The 17453-nt window shown below is 55.9% G+C and overlaps 1 protein-coding gene across 13 annotated transcripts in view; it reads left to right on the top strand.

Annotated features, from left to right (window-relative positions):
- The window catches only part of PTPRF (protein tyrosine phosphatase receptor type F), a 94734-nt gene that overhangs the window by 51884 nt on the left and 25397 nt on the right, over nt 1-17453 (top strand). For all 13 annotated transcript variants that reach the window (XM_017881905.1, XM_017881915.1, XM_017881911.1 and 10 more), the window contains 5 exons: nt 6485-6754; nt 8916-9229; nt 11335-11602; nt 11861-11997; nt 12525-12669. In XM_017881905.1, coding sequence (XP_017737394.1) covers nt 6485-6754; nt 8916-9229; nt 11335-11602; nt 11861-11997; nt 12525-12669 — 1134 coding nt within the window. The remainder of the gene's footprint in view (nt 1-6484; nt 6755-8915; nt 9230-11334; nt 11603-11860; nt 11998-12524; nt 12670-17453) is intronic.

Genomic DNA, 17453 nt, shown 5'->3' with positions numbered 1-17453 from the left:
AGTTACATCTGACTTTGTTCACAGTTGTCCACAGCTCCACCCACAGTCTAGCAGGCCCAGGCATGCTGGGTGGGCCAGCGCCTTTCTCCGTCACCACCTGACTCTCCCTGAGTGACTCATTCTCTCCTTCCATCTACAGCTCCCTGGGTGTACAGCTGCTGGGGCCAGGGTGGAGCCCTGCCCTCCTCAGAGCCTGGCCTACCTGTGCCAGGACTACCAGCCTTCCCCCTTCTGTCCAGGGACCTGGCTGCAGGGCCACAGCTGTCTAAAACAGGGACAGTGCCTTTCTCCCCACAGGTGCCCAGACGTGCTCCTCACACTGGTGGTGTGTGTGGGGGTGATTTCTGGTGGCTCGTGTACCTTGGCAAGTTTGTGGGCTGGGAGGGCCTTGACCCCAGAGCCCAGTCCACAGGGTCTGTCTGAGCTGTGGGGTGCGTGTGAGGCATGGGGGCCTGCCTGTGCCCCATTTCCACCTGCCCCGGCCCCACCCTTGGCCTGTCTGGCGCCTGCTGGCGGGCGTCAGCTCTGTCCACCATGTCCTCCATGAGTCCTGAGTCTTTTGTGAGCGATGTGGTTCGTGTGCACCTGTGTGCATGTGTGTGTGCGAGGGGGCACAGGAGTCTCGTCTCGTCTCCGTGCTGTGTGGGCAGATGAAGGTTGGCCTGTTTTTACTCTCTCTGTGTTTCTCCTTGTCTTTTTTTTATTCCCTCCTCATCTTCATCGCACTCTGCCATCAACCCAAACTCTCATCTCTCAGATCAGCGAGAAGGTTGGTCCTTTTCACTTCTTATCCATCTACAGTTCGCCCGTCAATGGGACGCGCCTGTCAGTAGGGCCCAGCGGGCTCGGTCAGCTCCCTCAGGCTCACTGCGCCGTGCCTGCCTGCCAGTCTCTTGTTTGGGCCGGCGGGCAGGCAGGACCAGGGGTGGGTGGGCAGCCCCCTGACCTGCATGTTCCTGCTGCTTGGGTCCCTGGTGCACCACGTGTCTGCATGTCCCCTTAGCCTGGTTCTCCTGCAAGGGTGGTGGGATGGGCATGCTGCATGGCATGAAACTGCACCCCACCTTTGCACCCAGGCCAGGCCAGCTATCTGATCCAGGTGGTGCTCAGGAATGGTTATGGGGGGCTGTGGTCAGAGAGAGGTGTAAGAGCTGTAGCGCTTTATGTGCACCTGTAGGACCTTTCACCGCCCTCCTCGCCCAGAGAGCCAGGCTCGGCCCAAAGCCCTCCTCGCCTAGAGAGCCAGGCTCGGCCCAAACCCCTCCTCGCCTAGAGACCCAGGCTCGGCACAAACCACTGGGACAGTAAGGCAAGAGGCTAGAATAGGCTGTCCTCCCAATATCCTGTAGCACAGGGCAAAAGTCCTGCAGTGTGTACCCTGTCCTCGAGGCCCTCAGGTCCCCCACCAGGGCTCAATGGGGCAACCAGCCCTGGTCTGCCTCAGGGAGCTTGGTGTCCATGGCACAAGGTGAGTAGCGTCATCTTGGCACACTGAGGAAGTCTCCCATAAGGTTGTCTTTTCCTTCTCCAGCCAGATCCAAATTAAGAACCTCCTACCTGCCCCAGGCCCCTCTGCCCAAGCTTCCCAGCTAGCTCCCGTGTGTGTCTGAGGGTGGAATTTATTTAGCCCACCAGCCAGCTAACTGACATTCCTTAGCCTGGTGCTTTGCATTCGGACTCAAGTTGCTTCTACCTGGAGTGACTGAACGGTCAACTGCAGCTTAGCAAGATCCATATGGGAGCCTGGAAGTGGCCCTGAGTCAGCCACAAGTTTGGAAGGGTTTCCTGGAGACTGTCCTTGAGCCCATTCCCGAGCAGGCCTGTTTGGGGCTTGGTTTTCAGCTCCCCCCCACCGCCCCGGAGCCAGACCCCCACCCATGGTGCTGGGGTTGGCAGCCGGGGCTAGTGGTCCTTCATGTATCACTTGGTCTGTGTGGTCAGAGGAGACTCACCTGTCCACTGGGTTTTGGGGGTTCAGGACAGAAATGTAGGACAGGCTGAGCCTCAGGGAAGAGACCCAGGCCATCCCGGTTCCCTCTGCCACATCCTCCGTGGCTCGAGTTTCCTCTGTGAGGGTGAGGGAGCCAGTCGAGAGGAGGGCTACAGCCTTGGCTCAGATGTCAGCTCCGAGCATCCATCCATATGCGCTCCTGAGTGCTGGGGCATTTCTGTTACACCATTTTGCTGACCGGGCAGATCTCCCAGGGCATTCAGAAAACAGTCATCAGCAGAGACAGCCCAGCCCACAGTGGCTCCTTCCATGCCCCTTCCTCTACCCTCCTGGTACCTCATCCCCTCCCTTTCCCCATCCCACCCCTACCCCACCCTATGGTCCCGCCAAAAATAAGCACATGCACAAATATTTAGCGGAAAGGCAGAAATGAGTTTCTAAATATTCCAGGGGGATTTGCCGGGCTGGTAATTTGTTTGGTGCTGATAATTGCATCTTACATTTTTCCAGCTTTACTTAAAACTGTATGCCGGGTTTGCCGGCATTTAATTACTGCTCTGCGGCAGCCACAAGGTTATTTATTAAAGAGTTATTTTATCTTGATACAGTGGAGCCTGCCCCTCATCCCCTCCTTAATGTTGCGTTATTTTCATCAGAGAAATTTCTCTGAGTGAATGCAGATTGCGGGGCTGCCTCCCCCTGCGATTAGGCTGTCACTCCACTGAATGCTGATGCCTCTGGGCGCCGCACCGCCCTATTATAGGGGGTTGTCAGCGCAAATAATTAGACTTAAAAGTTACAGCTGAAATATAATCCAGAAATGGCAGGGCCCTGTTTTGGAAATTGTCTATAAAATGTCAGCACTACGGATGCACAGGGAACGGTAATAGACCAGCATTGTTGGAGCCCAAGATTAGACCCGAAGTGCATTTTTCCCAGCTCAAGCTTTTCCTTCCCTGCTGTTGCTTCTGTCAATAGACTGTCCAGGGTGAGGCCTGCTCCTTTTTGGAGGCCTTGTGCCTGCAGCAGTGGAAGGAAGATGGTAGGGGCTGCTGCATGAGATGCCAGCCACTCCAGCCTGTTGGCGTGGGAGTGGCTGTCTGGGCAGGTCTCGGATGCAGGTCCCTGTTGGCACTTGGGATACAAGGAGGTTCTCCCTTGCCTGTTTCCCCCACCCTTCCTCTGTAGACATACCCTGACCTCCCTCACATGGAAAGTGTCTCAGTCGCAGTGAATTGTCTGCGTGGCTGAAGCCCAGTGTCCTTGTGAGAGTGAAGGTGGTGCGCCCAGGAGCTTCTGGCCCTGAGGCCCTTGCTTGGTGTTGCAGATGACCCTAAAGGCCACTACTGACCTCTCATGCTTATCCTTAGCCCCTAGAGTTCTCCCTGCCACCTGCATCTAGGAGGGAAAAAATAAACATAACTCTTTTGTGTTCCTGAAGCGCCTCAATTTCCTGACAGCGGCAGGAGTTGGAGGCTTTAGAAGGTGTGGCTCAGGGCATTGGCCTGACCTCCAGGGTTGGTCCATGAGGTCTGCCTTTTGGCCTGAAGACCCTGTCCTCCAGGGACTATTTGGGGGTAAAGTCCAGTCAGGTTTCTAGATTGGTGCCCAGGGTTTATTGGCCAAGGACCTACTTCCTTCTGCTGGGGCTCTTTGCCCTGGTATCCAGCGACCTGATTAGGCCCCGTGATTCCACCACTGGCCGGGGTCAAGCCTGCAGTCATCACTTCTCCCCAGCACAGGCTTTCTAAACCCATCCTTATGCCCGCTGGAGCAGCGTCCTCTCCTGCCAGCGTCTGTTAATTCTGATGCTTCTCCCCAGAGCCTTCTGGGTTTTTTTTTTTTTTTCAGGCCTGTCAGCCAGGGCTCGGAAGGGTGACAGTTTTTCATCACACAGACCTACTTCTACTATGTATATAAACTTGGTCATGCGGCTTGGTTTTAAGTCAGTTCCCTTGACTGTAATTGGCAGGTGATAGCATCTACAGCGTGGAAACCTGCACCTAGTAGGTGCTTAAGCATAGCTTCCCTTCCCATGAAGAGGAGGAGACGGGGCACCCACTGGCCGAGAGGACAGGAGAGATTTGGTTCATTAAGGCTGCTCCTCTGTGCTGCCCCCACCCTGCTTCCATGGCAGGCCTGGACTTGATCTGCAAACAGACCTGCCTGCCTGTGCCCATCCCTGAGGCCCATCTCCAGAGCAGAGGGAGGGCACACACCACCAGGCTGGGTGGTAGTCCTGGCTAAGCCTCCTGCTCTCACCTTGGACCATTTAGAGAGCATGCTCAGAGAGTCCTTTGTTGCCATGAGACACTTGCCAGCCATGCCCCGGGATCCACCTGTTCTGCCACAAGAACTGTGTGACATGCTGTCATCGTTTAGGTAGAGACTCTTGGCACTAGAACAGATGACAGAAACCCACTTATACCAGTGTAAGCAAAACAAGGAACTCTTGTGTTACAAACCTGAAAAATGTGGTAGATTTGGTGTTGGGCAGGGCTAGATCCAGGTACTTAAACAGGTTGGCCAGGCATTTGTCTGTCTGTTTCTGGCTCTCCTCTCCTCTGTCGACATCTTTGTTCTCAAACGGCTTTTCCTGTGTGTTGGGAGAAGCCATCCCCAACTGCTCTAAGCTTAGCTACCTCAGTAGAGAGAGAAGGTCGCTTTTCTAATAGTTTCTGCAGAAGTCCAAAGGCTGTTTCTACATAGTCAGATCTGGGTCACACGCCCCATGTACCAAGAATGGGGGTAGAAGTGGTTTCCCTAAAGACAATGGGAGTGCTGATTGATTTGAGGAGAAGGCAGAATGCTGAATGTCTACAAGACACTCTCATCCCCTAGGTGAACCTGGGGACACAGATCCAGCCCACCAGCACCTGTCAGGCCTGGCCTCCTCTGGGACTGCCAGGGTTTGGATTCTGTCTGGAGCACCGAAGTAAGGCAGGTTGTGGAAGGGGTTGAAGCAAGTGCTAAGTTAGGTAGGGTCTTGTAGGCTAGGCAGAGGTGTCACTGGGAGCCATGCAGGAGCTTGTTAAACAGGGAGTGGCATCAGATTTGTGCCAGCTGTTTCTGGAGAGCCGGTGAGCAGGAATTGGAGCGGGGAACAACAAGGCAGGAGGACCAACGCAGAACCCATTTCAGCAACCCAGGGAAGGATGATGGTGCTTGGACTTTGGTGGTGGCAGTTGCTTCTGCGTCTGGAGAGAAATACATGGATTCGAAAGATGTATTAGGCCACCCCGTTGACAGGACCTGGTGACTTGCTGAATGTCTAATTTCTGAGTCTCAGTTTTGACCCCTGTGTAGTGAGGTCAGATGTTGGACCGGGTGGTCTCTGCAGTTGCTTCTAGCTCTGGTCTGTGATTTGGGGCTACACGAGCAGCATTGTCTGGTGCTTATAGTGGAGGTGCTCCTGATGTGGTGCTGTGGGGTCTTTGCATGCCTGGGATCCCCAGTGAGGTTCCTCAGAGACCAGTGCTCTCAGCAGTGCTCTTGGGTACTGACTAGCCTGCTGCCTGCTGCCTCTGGCCCTGCGTGTGAGAGTGCCCGTGTAGGGCACACCTTGGCCTCTGCTCACCAGCTGCATGGCCCATCTGCATGCCAGGCATGCCTGCCCACGGCTGGGTTTCGTCACCTTCTTTCCCTCTGCATGCTCCTGTGTCTCTGCCAAGCTTACAACTTCAGGGGGGTGGTTCTAGGCTATACCCTGGACTGAGAAGCTCAGAACAGCTTCCAGCCAGGAGAGTCCAAGGCTGGAGGTCGTGGCCAGGCACAGCCACCCTCCCCTTGAGACCCTTGTTTGTTGGCGCAGGAAGCCGTCTGTTTGGCGCCCTCATCATGTTACTGCCATCGTCATGCCCATCCTGCCCGCGGACCACGTCCCTGCCTGCCCTGACCCCTGCCCAGCCCTCCTGAGGGCAGCCCCTTTGCTTGGGTTCCCAGATTGTGCCCTGAGCATGGCTGAGACCTTGGCAGGCGGCGCCACCACTTAACCTTATTTCTTCCCCTCAGGCTATGGCCTGGAGGTGGAGGCAGTGACTCCACAGCAGGTGGCTGTGGCCCTCTGGACTGACCTTCTGCCCCGCCCAGCCGTGCTCAGAGGACCCTCCACCCTAGGGCCTGCTTTCTCTCCCTGGTGCCCCAGCCAGGAGCAGGCAGAGATGGGCCCTGGAGGACAACCCGGGTTGTGGTCCTGACCAGGCCTGGACCTTGTACTGAGTCCCTGTGTGACCCTGGGCAGACAGGAGCTTCCTGACAGGCCTCAGCTTCCTAGGCTATAAAATGGGAGATTGGTTGCAAGATCTCTCATTGAGTAAGACATTGTGTTCCAGACAGCCCCTGAGTGTGGGGGCCACTTCTAGGCTGGCAGTGGGTGGGGTGGGAGTGGATGGTGAGCTGGGGTCCGGTGGTGCCACCCCTCTGAGCGTGGGTTTGGCTCTAACTAGAGGGGCTACCTGGATGAGGGGCCCCTGCCCTTCCATGCAGCCGTGTGTTCTGCCCGGCCTGTGAGTGCCTCTCTCCCTCCTCCTGCAGTGCGCCGCGTGGCTCCTCGTTTCTCCATCCCACCCAGCAGCCAGGAGGTGATGCCAGGCGGCAGCGTGAACCTGACATGTGTGGCAGTGGGTGCGCCCATGCCCTACGTGAAGTGGATGATGGGGGTCGAGGAGCTCACCAAGGAGGATGAGATGCCAGTCGGCCGCAACGTCCTGGAGCTCAGCAATGTCGTGCGCTCCGCCAACTACACCTGTGTGGCTATCTCCTCACTGGGCATGATCGAGGCCACAGCCCAGGTCACAGTGAAAGGTGAGTGTGGCAGGTGCTGTGACCAGTACCCTCCCTGTCATCCGGGAGGTCCTGGTGGCGGGCGAATGTGAGCTGACTGCCATGGGCACAGGCATGGCTGAGGGATTCTTACCCTTTCCTGGGTGTCCCTGCCCTGGGGTCCTCCAGCCCTTAGAGGGAGGGAGGGAGGGATTTCCATTTTTAGCCGACTTAATGATAATAGTTAAGGCATATTGAGTTTCTCGGTGGCAGAGAGCATGCTAGCAAGCACAGTTTCTTTTGTTTTTTTCTGTTTTATCCTGGGAGATAGGTGCTCTTATTATTTCCATTTTTCAGATAAGGGAACCGAGGTACAGAGAGGGTATATCACTTGCCCAGGGTCACACAAAAATAAATGACAGAGCAGGAACTTAAACCCAGTGTGGTCTGAATCCATAACTCTCCCTCCTAACCACTATATAGTACCAGACCTTCAGGTGTAATAGCTTCCCAGCAAGAAGGATGTGGTAAAATAATAGGGGAAGTGGGTTCTCTCTGTCCTGGGGACAGGCACACGTATTACACATATGTTATATATATGTAACAGATTCTGGCCGGGCACGGTGGCCCATTCCTGTAATCCTAGTGCTTTGGAAGGCCAAGTTGGAAGGATTGCTTGAGCTCAGGAGTTTGAGACCAGCCCAGTTAACATAGTGAGACCCCATCTCTACAAAAAAAAAATGCAAAGTTGTGCATGGTGGCACACACCTGTGGCCCAGCTACTTGGGAGGCTGAGACAGGAGGATCGCTTGAGCCTGGGATGATGAGGCTGCAGTGATTCAGTGAGCCATGATCACACCACTGCACTCCAGCCTGAGTGACAGTGAGACCCTATGAAAAAAGAAAAGATTCCTCTCTACTAAAAATACAAAAAATTAGCCGGGCGCGGTGGCGGGCGCCTGTAGTCCCAGCTACTCAGGAGGCTGAGGCAGGAGAATGGCGTGAACCCGGGAGGCGGAGCTTGCAGTGAGCCGAGATTGCGCCACTGCACTCCAGCCTGGGCGACAGAGCGAGACTCCGTCTCAAAAAAAAAAAAAAAAAAAAAAGAAAAAAAAAAAAAGATTCCTTCCTGGTCTCCCTTGCTTCAATTCTCAACAGCCTCTGATCCATTATCTATTTTGCAACTTGAGTGATCTTTAAAAAAATGTAATTCAGGATCAAGTCACTTCCTTTTGGGAAAGGGAGAAACACCTTCCAGTGGCTTCCCGTTGGTTTAGGATACAGATCAGGATCCTCACTGTGGTCTCCCAGGGCCGCTGGCTTCCCACCCTGTCACAAGCCAGCTGCCCAGACACACACTGCTTTCCGTCTGCCATGCTCCTTGTCCGGTCCCTTCTGTCACTGGCTCCATGTACCCCTCCAGGCCTCAGCTCGATGATGCTTTCCTTCCCTCATCACCCTATCCAAGGAGATTCCCTGGATCTTACTCCACCTCAGCGCCCTGATTCTTGCTGTCCTTGCACCTGCCAGAATAATGAGTACGATCGACTCGTGAATTGATTCTCTCTCGTACTGAGGTGTAAACTCCATGAGAGCAGGGATGTGACTGTGTGGCATTGTAGCCCCAGCACAGTGTCTGGCATTGAGTGGGTGCTTGTTAATTATTTATTGAATGATTGTGGACTCAGGGCCTTCCCACTTCAATTTGACCCAAGCCACAAGGTCTGTGGGGCCGGCAGCCCCATCACTCTTTCTAAAATTCTGGGCCAATCCCTAAGGAAATATCTCCCCTTCCCCTGCCTATTACATGTACTCTCCACCACGTGAGCTCAGGTGACCTGCAGAGGCAGGTAGCTGCTACCCAGTCTGGGTGCCTTTCATCTATATGGGACTGCAAGGGTCACCTTACCTCCAGGTCTGTTTGTTAGATGAGTCTTGTGTACTGATGGGAGGGTCCAGTGAGTCCCACAGTTGATATGTGTACATACTAGATGACCCAAGGCCCGGGGGCCACCTGGCCACCATCCGCCATGTGTGCCTTCAGAGGTCACCATAAGCTTTTCTGGACATTTTTCAAGGTAGGCTGTAGGTATCAGCCACACTCAGGTGGCCCCACCAGGTATCCTGGATAATCCCCAAGTATAGGGTTGGTTCCTAAGGATCTTGACCTTGGGCAGCTTTGAGCCTTCCACTTTGTCTCCAGCTCTGCCGAAGCCTCCGATTGATCTTGTGGTGACGGAGACAACTGCCACCAGTGTCACCCTCACCTGGGACTCTGGGAACTCAGAGCCTATATCCTACTATGGCATCCAGTACCGCGCAGCGGGCACGGAGGGCCCCTTTCAGGAGGTGGATGGTGTGGCCACCACCCGCTACAGCATTGGCGGCCTCAGTCCTTTCTCGGAATATGCCTTCCGCGTGCTGGCGGTGAACAGCATCGGGCGAGGGCCGCCCAGCGAGGCAGTGCGGGCACGCACGGGAGAACAGGCGCCCTCCAGCCCACCGCGCCGCGTGCAGGCACGCATGCTGAGTGCCAGCACAATGCTGGTGCAGTGGGAGCCTCCTGAGGAGCCCAACGGCCTGGTGCGAGGATACCGCGTCTACTATACTCCGGACTCCCGCCGCCCCCCGAGTGCCTGGCACAAGCACAACACCGACGCGGGGCTCCTCACCACCGTGGGCAGCCTGCTGCCTGGCATCACCTACAGCTTGCGCGTGCTTGCCTTCACCGCTGTGGGCGACGGCCCTCCCAGCCCCACCATCCAGGTCAAGACGCAGCAGGGAGGTAGGTGGGGCACGCTGGCTGGGCAGCCGACAGCAGAGAAGGGGAGGCTGAGGTTGTGGCGGCACCTCTCCCCTTCCCTCGGCTGTGAGGTTGGGGCTGTTGGGAGGATCAAGGTGCCATATTCCATAGATGTATGGTCAGTTGGGATGTAGGATAAGGGTGTGAGATTAGGGTCTGCGTTCCTCGGCCCCTCTTCCCTGGGCGCTCCTGACCTCACGCAGGTGAGGCTGACCTGCGTGGTGTGGGGTGTTGCAGTGCCTGCCCAGCCCGCGGACTTCCAGGCCGAGGTGGAGTCGGACACCAGGATCCAGCTCTCGTGGCTGCTGCCCCTCAGGAGCGAATCATCATGTATGAGCTGGTGTACTGGGTGGCAGAGGACGAAGACCAACAGGTGTGCAGCGGGCAGAGAAGTGCTGAGGGGTCTCCTGGTCCCTGAGGATCTGCAATGGGTTTAACCCCAGGAGGGTGTTTTCTGGATTCTGTGGCTTGTGTGGGCACAGCCTGTAAGGTTTCTGCTGGAGGCTTGGTGGCGCATGCGTGCCATGTGGCCTGCACAGCCTGTATGATTCTGGAGTCATACAGGCTGTATGACTCTTTGCTGGGGCCGAGAGTCAAGGCAGACCCCAGGGTCTGCCTTGAATTTGCTAGGCTCTGTGGCTCACATGACTGGCAGAACCCTAAAGGTTCCCCAGAAGCCATGTGTTCCAGGTGGCTCCCGTGGCCCATGTGGTCTGTGAGGCTCCTGTGGCATGGGCTAAGCCCTGAGTTGCTTGTGTGGTCCATGTGGCCTTATGGTGTGGAGCCAGTCCTGGAGCCATGGTGGGTCCAGAGGTGTCACATTGCAGCCCATGTTGGGAACAACCTCTGAGTGACCTTTGAGCTCAGAGCTGTCAGTGAGTGCTCCCTGCTCTTCCAGCACAAGGTGACCTTCGACCCAACCTCCTCCTACACACTAGAGGACCTGAAGCCCGACACACTCTACCGCTTCCAGCTGGCTGCGCGCTCAGATATGGGGTGGGCGTCTTCACCCCACCATTGAGGCCCGCACAGCACAGTCCAGTAAGTGTCTCCCGAGTCCACTGCCTGTTTCACCTGGGTTGGGGACACACACACACACACACACACACATCCTTCCCCTCAACCAGGCGGGTGGGGTGGTCAGGTCTGCTAGCCAAACGGACTCTGGCCTGGGCTCTGATTTTGGGCCTCGGGAGAGGGCCAGGTAAGTGCCTCCCAATCTGTCCAGTCCAGGCGGCTGCTGCCCTCCCTGCTCCCTACCCAGCCTCCTGCCCCTCCTCCCGCCCATGCCCCACATGCTGCCCAGGTAAGTTTTGTGTCTGTGCCTCATCTCCATCCCCACTCTGTGCTGGTCACATTAGCTGATGGGCCGTCCTCGGTGGGTCTGCTGCGTCCCAGACCTGCTTTGGTGGCTGTTTCTCCTCCCCATGGCCCCGTGTCTCATCTCCCCATCACCCACATTCCCTTCCTCATACCCCGATAAAAGTTACCTGGGCGTCATGTGATCACCTTCAGCTGACTGCACTCGGGGACAGGTCTGAAAATGCGGCCATGTGACCCAGCCTGCCCACGTGGGCATTGAATTGTAACCATGTGGCCTTGCAGGGGACTGTCTGCAAGGCTGTCTGTGTGATGACTCTGGTATTGTGTGTTACTATATTCAGCGTGTGTGAGACTCTGATGCTGCAGCTGTGGGAGTGGCACTGCCCATGAATGTGAGTGTGACCATACCTGACCAGCTGGCTGTGCAGCACCTGTGTATGTGTGTCGGTGGATCTTGGGCATGACCCTTGTCTTTGTGGGTAACNGCCGCGTGCAGGCACGCATGCTGAGTGCCAGCACAATGCTGGTGCAGTGGGAGCCTCCTGAGGAGCCCAACGGCCTGGTGCGAGGATACCGCGTCTACTATACTCCGGACTCCCGCCGCCCCCCGAGTGCCTGGCACAAGCACAACACCGACGCGGGGCTCCTCACCACCGTGGGCAGCCTGCTGCCTGGCATCACCTACAGCTTGCGCGTGCTTGCCTTCACCGCTGTGGGCGACGGCCCTCCCAGCCCCACCATCCAGGTCAAGACGCAGCAGGGAGGTAGGTGGGGGCACGCTGGCTGGGCAGCCGACAGCAGAGAAGGGGAGGCTGAGGTTGTGGCGGCACCTCTCCCCTTCCCTCGGCTGTGAGGTTGGGGGCTGTTGGGAGGATCAAGGTGCCATATTCCATAGATGTATGGTCAGTTGGGATGTAGGATAAGGGTGTGAGATTAGGGTCTGCGTTCCTCGGCCCCCTCTTCCCTGGGCGCTCCTGACCTCACGCAGGTGAGGCTGACCTGCGTGGTGTGGGGTGTTGCAGTGCCTGCCCAGCCCGCGGACTTCCAGGCCGAGGTGGAGTCGGACACCAGGATCCAGCTCTCGTGGCTGCTGCCCCCTCAGGAGCGAATCATCATGTATGAGCTGGTGTACTGGGTGGCAGAGGACGAAGACCAACAGGTGTGCAGCGGGCAGAGAAGTGCTGAGGGGGTCTCCTGGTCCCTGAGGATCTGCAATGGGTTTAACCCCAGGAGGGTGTTTTCTGGATTCTGTGGCTTGTGTGGGCACAGCCTGTAAGGTTTCTGCTGGAGGCTTGGTGGCGCATGCGTGCCATGTGGCCTGCACAGCCTGTATGATTCTGGAGTCATACAGGCTGTATGACTCTTTGCTGGGGGCCGAGAGTCAAGGCAGACCCCAGGGTCTGCCTTGAATTTGCTAGGCTCTGTGGCTCACATGACTGGCAGAACCCTAAAGGTTCCCCAGAAGCCATGTGTTCCAGGTGGCTCCCGTGGCCCATGTGGTCTGTGAGGCTCCTGTGGCATGGGCTAAGCCCTGAGTTGCTTGTGTGGTCCATGTGGCCTTATGGTGTGGAGCCAGTCCTGGAGCCATGGTGGGTCCAGAGGTGTCACATTGCAGCCCATGTTGGGAACAACCTCTGAGTGACCTTTGAGCTCAGAGCTGTCAGTGAGTGCTCCCTGCTCTTCCAGCACAAGGTGACCTTCGACCCAACCTCCTCCTACACACTAGAGGACCTGAAGCCCGACACACTCTACCGCTTCCAGCTGGCTGCGCGCTCAGATATGGGGGTGGGCGTCTTCACCCCCACCATTGAGGCCCGCACAGCACAGTCCAGTAAGTGTCTCCCGAGTCCACTGCCTGTTTCACCTGGGTTGGGGGACACACACACACACACACACACACATCCTTCCCCCTCAACCAGGCGGGTGGGGTGGTCAGGTCTGCTAGCCAAACGGACTCTGGCCTGGGCTCTGATTTTGGGCCTCGGGAGAGGGCCAGGTAAGTGCCTCCCAATCTGTCCAGTCCAGGCGGCTGCTGCCCTCCCTGCTCCCTACCCAGCCTCCTGCCCCTCCTCCCGCCCATGCCCCACATGCTGCCCAGGTAAGTTTTGTGTCTGTGCCTCATCTCCATCCCCACTCTGTGCTGGTCACATTAGCTGATGGGCCGTCCTCGGTGGGTCTGCTGCGTCCCAGACCTGCTTTGGTGGCTGTTTCTCCTCCCCATGGCCCCGTGTCTCATCTCCCCATCACCCACATTCCCTTCCTCATACCCCCGATAAAAGTTACCTGGGCGTCATGTGATCACCTTCAGCTGACTGCACTCGGGGACAGGTCTGAAAATGCGGCCATGTGACCCAGCCTGCCCACGTGGGCATTGAATTGTAACCATGTGGCCTTGCAGGGGACTGTCTGCAAGGCTGTCTGTGTGATGACTCTGGTATTGTGTGTTACTATATTCAGCGTGTGTGAGACTCTGATGCTGCAGCTGTGGGAGTGGCACTGCCCATGAATGTGAGTGTGACCATACCTGACCAGCTGGCTGTGCAGCACCTGTGTATGTGTGTCGGTGGATCTTGGGCATGACCCTTGTCTTTGTGGGTAACTCTGTGGCCTGACCCTGTGACCGTGTTTGTGGGTCTCGGTAGTCCCCACAGAGTAGACTGAGTATGTGTGTGACTCTGTGGTTGCTGCTGGGTGGCCTATGTGTGGTCACACAGCCACAGTCAGCTGCTGTGTGAGACTCTCTGTGATAGGGTGTCACGAATGTGACTGTGACTGGGTAGCATTGTGGAATTGAGATGGTGACCACATCTGATGTGGCCATGTGATGACCATAAGCATGGTGGTGTCTGAAGTGGTCCTTATGAAGTGGGACCATGTGCATGTACCAGTGATGTCAAGAGGCTGTGTGTGACCTTGTGTTTGTGGATTCATTCCAGAAGCACCTGCTGTGCTCCAGCTGGGGGCCAGGCCCCATGCACAGTACAGGGCTGGCAGCATAACCAGACACATGGTGTCTGCCCATGGGGATCCCGCATTCCAGCAGGGCAGACAGACATTGCACCTGTAATTACCCAGATGAGCTTTTTTATTTTATTTTTTGAGATGGAGTTTTGCTCTTGTCACCCAGGCTGGAGAACAATGGCACCATCTTGGCTCACTGTAACCTCTGCCTGCTGGGGTAAAATGATTCTCCTGCCATAGCCTCCCGAGTAGGTGGGATTGCAGGCGACCACTACCACGCCTGGCTAATTTTTGTATTTTTAGTAAAGACAATTTCACCATGTTGGCCAGGCTGGTCTCTAACTCCTGACCTCAGGTGATCCACCCACCTCGGCCTCCGCAAAGTGCTCCCAAAGTACCAGCATTATAGGCATGAGCCACCGCACCTGACCTCCAAATGAGCTTTTAATGACATTTGTGTAAAGTAGGATGGAAGAGCCGGGCGTGGTGGCTCACGTCTGTAATCCTGGCACTTTGGAAGTCCGAGGAGGGCAGATCATCTGAGGTCGGGAGTTCGATACCAGCCTGACCAACACAGAGAGGCTCCGTCTCTACTAAAAAATACAAAATTAGCTGGGCGTGGTGCCACATGACTGTAATCCCAGCTACTCAGGAGGCTGAGGCAGGAGAATTGCTTGAGCTGGGAGGGGGAGGTTGTGGTGAGCCGAGATTGCACCATTGCACTCCAGCCTGGGCAGCAAGAGTGAAAATCCATCTCAAAAAAAAAAAAGGTAGGATGGAAGAGGCAGGTTGGAGAGATGATGAGACCTCCTTTGACCTGAGGGGTCAAAAAGGGTTGCCTTGGGGAAGTGACACTTCCCCAAGGCCTGAAGGAAGAGTGGGAGCCAACTAGTAAATGAACAGGAGCAGGGAGCACACAGGCCTTGGGGAGAGTCTGCAGGCCTGAAGGCCCTCCAGCTGCAAGGCTCGTGGTTATGGTCACTGGGTAAGCAGCAGGCCAGTGTGGTTGCAGTAGCTGCCGGAGCTATGGCAGGGCCTTGGGGATACAGGGTAGGCAGGAGGGCTGACTCTGACTGCTCTGTGAGAATGGACAGGGCAGCCTGCGAGGAGGCAGAGACCAGTTAGGAGGCTTTGAAGCGGTCCGGGGAAAAGATGGTGGCCCAGGTGAGATGATGGTGGTGGATCTGAGAACTGTCAGGCATGCTGGCTGATCAGACTTGGTGATGGGTTATGAATAGGGGCCCAGAGGGGAGGGAAATGGAGGTGAATCTTGTTTCTGGTGTGTTAACCTGGGAGGCGGGTGGTGCTGGCGCGGGATGGGAAATGGGGCAGAGGCAGGTGTGAAGACTGCAGCTGGTCTCAGACACCCAAGTTCAAGATGCCGTGTGCCATCCACATGGCAGAGTTTGGCATGCTGTGGGAATCCAGGGCTGGGCCGGAGCCGAAGGACCCTGAGAAGAAAGACTGCAGATGAGAGGAAATCAGGGGAGGGGAGCGACTTGGAGCTTGGAAGGAGAGAAAGTTTCAAGAAGTAGACGAGATGCTGCTGAGTGGTCAGGAGTACCTGTTGGACCGAGCAACATAGAAGAGTGGCCCTGGAGACGAAGTTTGGTGCATGGTAGGACAAAAGCTGGTGCGTGTTTCATGAGGCCTGTGTGGGTGCTGAGGATGTGGAGGCAGCAAGCCCAGACGTTGCCAGAAAGTGTAGCTCTGAACGAGGGGACCATTATGGCTAGAGAGGGCTGTGGGGCTGAGGGTGGGATCTTTCTTTCTTTTCTTTCTTTTCTTTCTTTTCTTTCTTTTCTTTCTTTTCTTTCTTTTCTTCTTTCTTTTCCTGTCCTTGTCCTTGTCCTTGTCCTTGTCCTTGTCCTTGTCCTTGTCCTTGTCCTTCCCTTCCCTTCCCTTCCCTTCCCTTCCCTTCCTTTTCTTTCTTTCTTTTATGAGACAAAGTACAAAGTGTCACTCTGTCTCCCAGGCTGGAGTGCAATGGCACGATCTTGGCTCATTGCAACCTCCGTCCACCTCCCGGATTCAGGTGATTCTCCTGCCTCAGCCTCCCAAGTAGCTGAGATTGTACCATGCCCAGCTAATTTTTGTATTTTTAGTAGAGACGGGGTTTCACCATGTTGACCGGCCTAGGAATATGAACTTCTGACCTCAGGTGATCCATCTGCCTTGGCCTCCCAAAGTGCTGGGATTACAGGTGTGAGCCACCGCACCCGGCCTGGGATTTTTCTTTTAAGATGGGAAAATCTCAAGCATATTTAAATGCTATTGGAAACAGTCAATAGGAAAAAAAGAAGCCATGGATAAGAGGATAACTGGTGGAGCCTCGGGAGGTGGAGAGAAGGGGCACAGCATTGGTGGTGGGAGAGCTTAGCCTTGGACAGGGTGGCTCAACTCTCCATTCTCATGGGTGGAAAGGAGAGAATCACTGCAGATGCAAGTAGAGTCGGGGGTTGTAGCAAGAGATGGAGAGAGCTGCTGCGAAAGTCCAGTCTTCTCTGCGGAGTGGGAGACATAGTCATGTGCAGGAAAAGGGAGCTGGAGGTCTGCGGAGCGTGGAGGAGGGTGACTGTGTTTCGTGTGAGGTGCCAGAGCGAGCCAGGCAGGAAGCAGAAATAGGTAACATAAAAGGTCCTGGAGGATGAGGCCTCTGGGGACATGTGCATAGGATGCCATCCTGCCCCAGTGCTGCTGTAGAGAAGGCGGGGGAGAGTTGGATTCATCTAGCGCTTGGCACAGGCCAGGAAGGAGCATGGAAAGATCAGGAGGTGAGGGACTTTGCGATATTAGTGAGAGTGTGGTAGGTGGTGGACTGTGGAAGCTGAACATGGAGAGTGGGAAGGACAAGGTTGACGGACAGGCATCCCGAGGAGCTGGCGAGCAGGCGCAGTGCCCAGGACCTGGAGTGACTGAGCAAGGACAAGGGGTAGGGTCTGCGAGAGGATGTTAGAGCCCATGATTCTGGAGGGAGGGCCATCCCCAGTACTAGCAGCCTCCAGGGCATAACCACAGCTGTGTAGGGGAGGAGAAAGTCTGGAGATGAGGGGCTCTGGGGCCAGTGGGTCAGGGGGCTGCTGAAGTCCTCATGGCAGGGGGTGGTGACAGAACTTGAAGAGGAAACCTGTGCATTTCAGCAGAGTCCTCGGTGGGCGTGGAGTCTGGACGCATCACTGGACACAAGGAGACACATGTCTGCCTCCTAATTCCCAAGGAAGCTGTTGAGTGAGGGCACCTCTGTTGGGTACTTTTTCTCCAAACCCCAGGGGGCATTGGCCTTCATGTCCAGTCTCCAGTTGGAGATTCCCTGTGGCACTGGCTAAGAGACCATTTCCAGGCAGGCACAGGTGAAGGCTGCCTTATGCCAAAAGGGCCACTGGGGCCACTCTTCCTCAGAAGAGCAGAACTGTGCGGCACAGTGGGCATGAAGCAGTTCTCCATATGTGACTGTGTGTGTGGGTGGTGGTGGGATGGCCACGTGCTTGTGTGTATCTGATATCGTGTATGTTTTGTGTAAGGCGGCATATGTGTGGGAGAGACCTCGTGTGAGAGAACTCGAAGCTGCGTCGGAACTAGAAGACATTGTGTGAGAGACTGTGTGGCAGATGCCGTGTGTGAGACACCAAGGTGCTAAGGGTGTGTGATACTCTG

Source organism: Rhinopithecus bieti, unplaced genomic scaffold (assembly GCF_001698545.2).
Source record: "Rhinopithecus bieti isolate Rb0 unplaced genomic scaffold, ASM169854v2 scaffold_12155, whole genome shotgun sequence".
Lineage (NCBI taxonomy): Eukaryota > Metazoa > Chordata > Mammalia > Primates > Cercopithecidae > Rhinopithecus > Rhinopithecus bieti.
This window is presented reverse-complemented; position numbering and strand designations above follow the sequence as displayed.